The sequence below is a fragment of the Rhagoletis pomonella genome, unplaced genomic scaffold, assembly GCF_013731165.1.
Source record: "Rhagoletis pomonella isolate Grant_MI unplaced genomic scaffold, Rhpom_1.0 Rhpom_scaffold_00009, whole genome shotgun sequence".
NCBI classification, from domain to species: Eukaryota; Metazoa; Arthropoda; class Insecta; order Diptera; family Tephritidae; genus Rhagoletis; species Rhagoletis pomonella.
The window spans coordinates 5,704,143-5,707,044 of record NW_023458563.1 but is presented as its reverse complement, the minus strand read 5'-3'; the positions used below and the strand labels follow the sequence as shown (position 1 = coordinate 5,707,044).

General features: G+C 37.0%; 1 protein-coding gene across 3 annotated transcripts in view; it reads right to left on the bottom strand.

Annotated features, from left to right (window-relative positions):
• Positions 1-2,847, bottom strand: part of LOC118745556 — an 8,011-nt gene extending 5,164 nt beyond the window's left edge. Inside the window, exons 1-3 of one of the 3 annotated variants that reach the window (XM_036479027.1) lie at positions 2,677-2,847; positions 2,398-2,592; positions 1,610-1,842 (exon numbers count right to left, since the gene is read on the bottom strand). In XM_036479027.1, the coding sequence (XP_036334920.1) occupies positions 2,401-2,592; positions 2,677-2,820 (336 nt within the window). In that variant the 5' untranslated portion in view covers positions 2,821-2,847 and the 3' untranslated portion in view covers positions 1,610-1,842; positions 2,398-2,400. The other 2 variants (XM_036479028.1, XM_036479029.1) reach the window with 2 other exon arrangements.
• Between the last annotated feature and the right edge of the window lie 55 nt (positions 2,848-2,902).

Here is a 2,902-nt window from a genome sequence, read left to right as displayed (position 1 = left end):
CCTCGAACACGTGTTAGCTTATTTCATGCATAGAACCCACAAAAAAATTTTATTTATGCTAAATTGCTAAAAATATTATCTAAATCTAAATTATGTATTCAAATCGATTTGTCCATTGAAACATATAATTTTTCGAATACGGGATAAAGCGAAAAATAATGATCTTATCCTTTGTTTTCAAAATAATTAAAAATTAAAAGCCAATTATGAGAAATGATAAAAACTTATCAACTTGGTACCAACTTTGGATACAATTAACAACTGTATTCGTCTGATAGTCTCGTAGTTAATTTTTGTTAAGATTTCTACCGGGTGTGGGGCGCACACATGTGCTTTTTTTAAGGAGTTTTACTTCTATCACGTGTACGGTGTTGCACTCGTGGCAATTTATACATATATGTTTATATGTACGTAGTAGTAGCGGCATATTGGGCGAACTAAATGCATTCATACCTATGTACATATTTACAACTGTAGGTAATGTAGTACGCGTCTTCCCAGGTAGATTAAGTGCGGGTGATAAACCCATGTAGCATAGTTAAATACTGTGTACATACCTGCAATTAAAATGGCGAAAAATGTTACAATTTCGGCATGTGACTGAAAAAAACTCTAAAATACACATATATTGTGGCTTCCAAGACATGTATGAAGTGATTAGCACAGCTACATCCTTCAACTTGTCACCTCGCGGGAAATCCCCCCGATTTGCAGGGAATTTCGGTTTAAGTGGCAATCGGGGAATAGGCAATTTTTTCGGGGAACTTTATTTATATCTTAAAGTAACCAAATTAGACGCATATGTTAATTTTAAACCATTGGTCGCTATTTGGGGCGACTTTTTTCAATTTGAATCGCCATATCTCCACAACAGGAGTTTTTCCAGATATAAGCTATATACCAAATAAAAGCTTAAGTTTTGGGCTAGACTTGAGGAAACAGAGAATAAAATCGACTGACCAGTTTTTGAGAAAATGCCCGAAATCTATATTTTCAGCAGCCCGCTTTTAATTTTTCAGGCGATAACGTTATGACATATTTATATTTTATAAACACAAAAGATAGCGTTAGATAGCTTGTTTGAAGACCCTTCTACTGATGTCCACATCAATGACATGGATTGAGTAGTCCGGCCCCAGTGGTAGTTTATAAAATTGCCTTTTTTCGAATTTCAGGCAGCAGCCACGCCCACAAAGGCATACGAATCAAAACATCCTGGAACAAAACCTTCCTAGTTTTTTTTGTACTTTAATTCCTGAAAGTTTAAAAAAAATTAAATGAAGGTACGTACAGACGCCACATACATACCAAAGCATCTCGTAGTGGAGACACGAACCAAAACATATTTACCTCTATATCTTTCCAACTAGTGGCCGGAACTTAATATATATCGTTTTAAAGGTATTGGCCTATAGAATAACACTAAATATGTTGGGTGTGCCCACATGCCCCCTTAAACCGGCAAAAGCAAAAAAACATTTTTTGTTTCGCAACACTTTAGCCGAACTTTTAAGAATCCGGTTAATCGTTTATGAAGCTTGAATACATTTTCTGGACACGCTCTACAATCTTTCCAACGATATCTGAAACATGTCGATTGGATGTCGGGATAAAACCTTCCAAATCTCGTGTATATATAAGCGAGTCATTTCAGCATGCTACTGTGGCTGCTTTCGTCACTCGCGCTGTGATAAGTTAAAATAGTTAATGCTTATGTAGCTTAAATTAAAAATATCTATAAAAATATTAAGTCCAGGAGCTAATGACGTCCACCAATCTGTTAAACGCCTCAACCATCAATTTGTTGGTTTCTGTATTGGCGGCACTACATTCAGCTAGCAGCTAAAAAAAACAAAAATGCAAAAGTCAATAATGAAAGAATTTATTTAATCGACATTTAGTCAATAATATTTTTTAATTTATTTGTATTCGTAAAGAACGACTAGTAAAATCTGGAGGTTAAGTTTACTATGATATAATGCACTCGACTTTTATGCACATATATTATTGGTCACTGAGCGTGAAAGAGGTAATATTGATTCTATAAATGCTCTCACAATATTCAGATTAACAGCCGTATTCTAACAAAGTCACAAACTTTAGCTCATCACTGCTGTGATTTCTACCGCGCCTCAAAGCTTGCCGCTCAAAAAATATGCCGCTTCAATTCAATTTTTTAAATTTTTGTGTATTTTTCTAGCACTCAAAATCTAATTTTTTGTGACACATTTCTCGGCACACTTGAAATCACAACAGTGATGAGCTAAGTTTTGTGTCTCTGTTAGAATAGAGAGGTAAGTCTGATAAAAAATATTTCTTAGTTTTAATACAAACGTGAATCCTACATTATACCTAGTACTGGACGCACAGACATTAATAGTTTTAATGAGAATTTACCTTTCAAGCATCTGCTTGCTTGCTGGACACTTCCAGGAACTTGGCCTGCATCTCCTTCTCCTCATCTTCTCGCTTCCTTTTTAGACTCCTACGCGGAGTCCTTTTAGCAGGAATACGGGGTGTCGCACACATCACCTCGCCATCGTCAGCTGCTGTGGTAGTCGGTAGTACGGAGGTAACACTATCGTCTCCATCCTCCAAATGCAATTGCAAATTCGATTGAGGAATATAAAAAGCTTTAGAAATGAGGAATCAAAATATCACCTGACTCCATATTACCTCTTCCACAGGCACATTTTTGACAACTCTTCCATTGCCCTCAATGTACTCGCTGCCGATGAGCGCCATAACTCGCCTCTCAACCTCTGTTATGGGCTGTTGATTAACCGGCCGGTTGCCGGTTAACGCTTGCTGCCTCTTCATGTCCCGTACCCTGACACTTGTACGGCTTTTCAGACCGCGCCACACCTGTTTAAAAAAAAATTTTGTAGCGCAGATTCTGGAA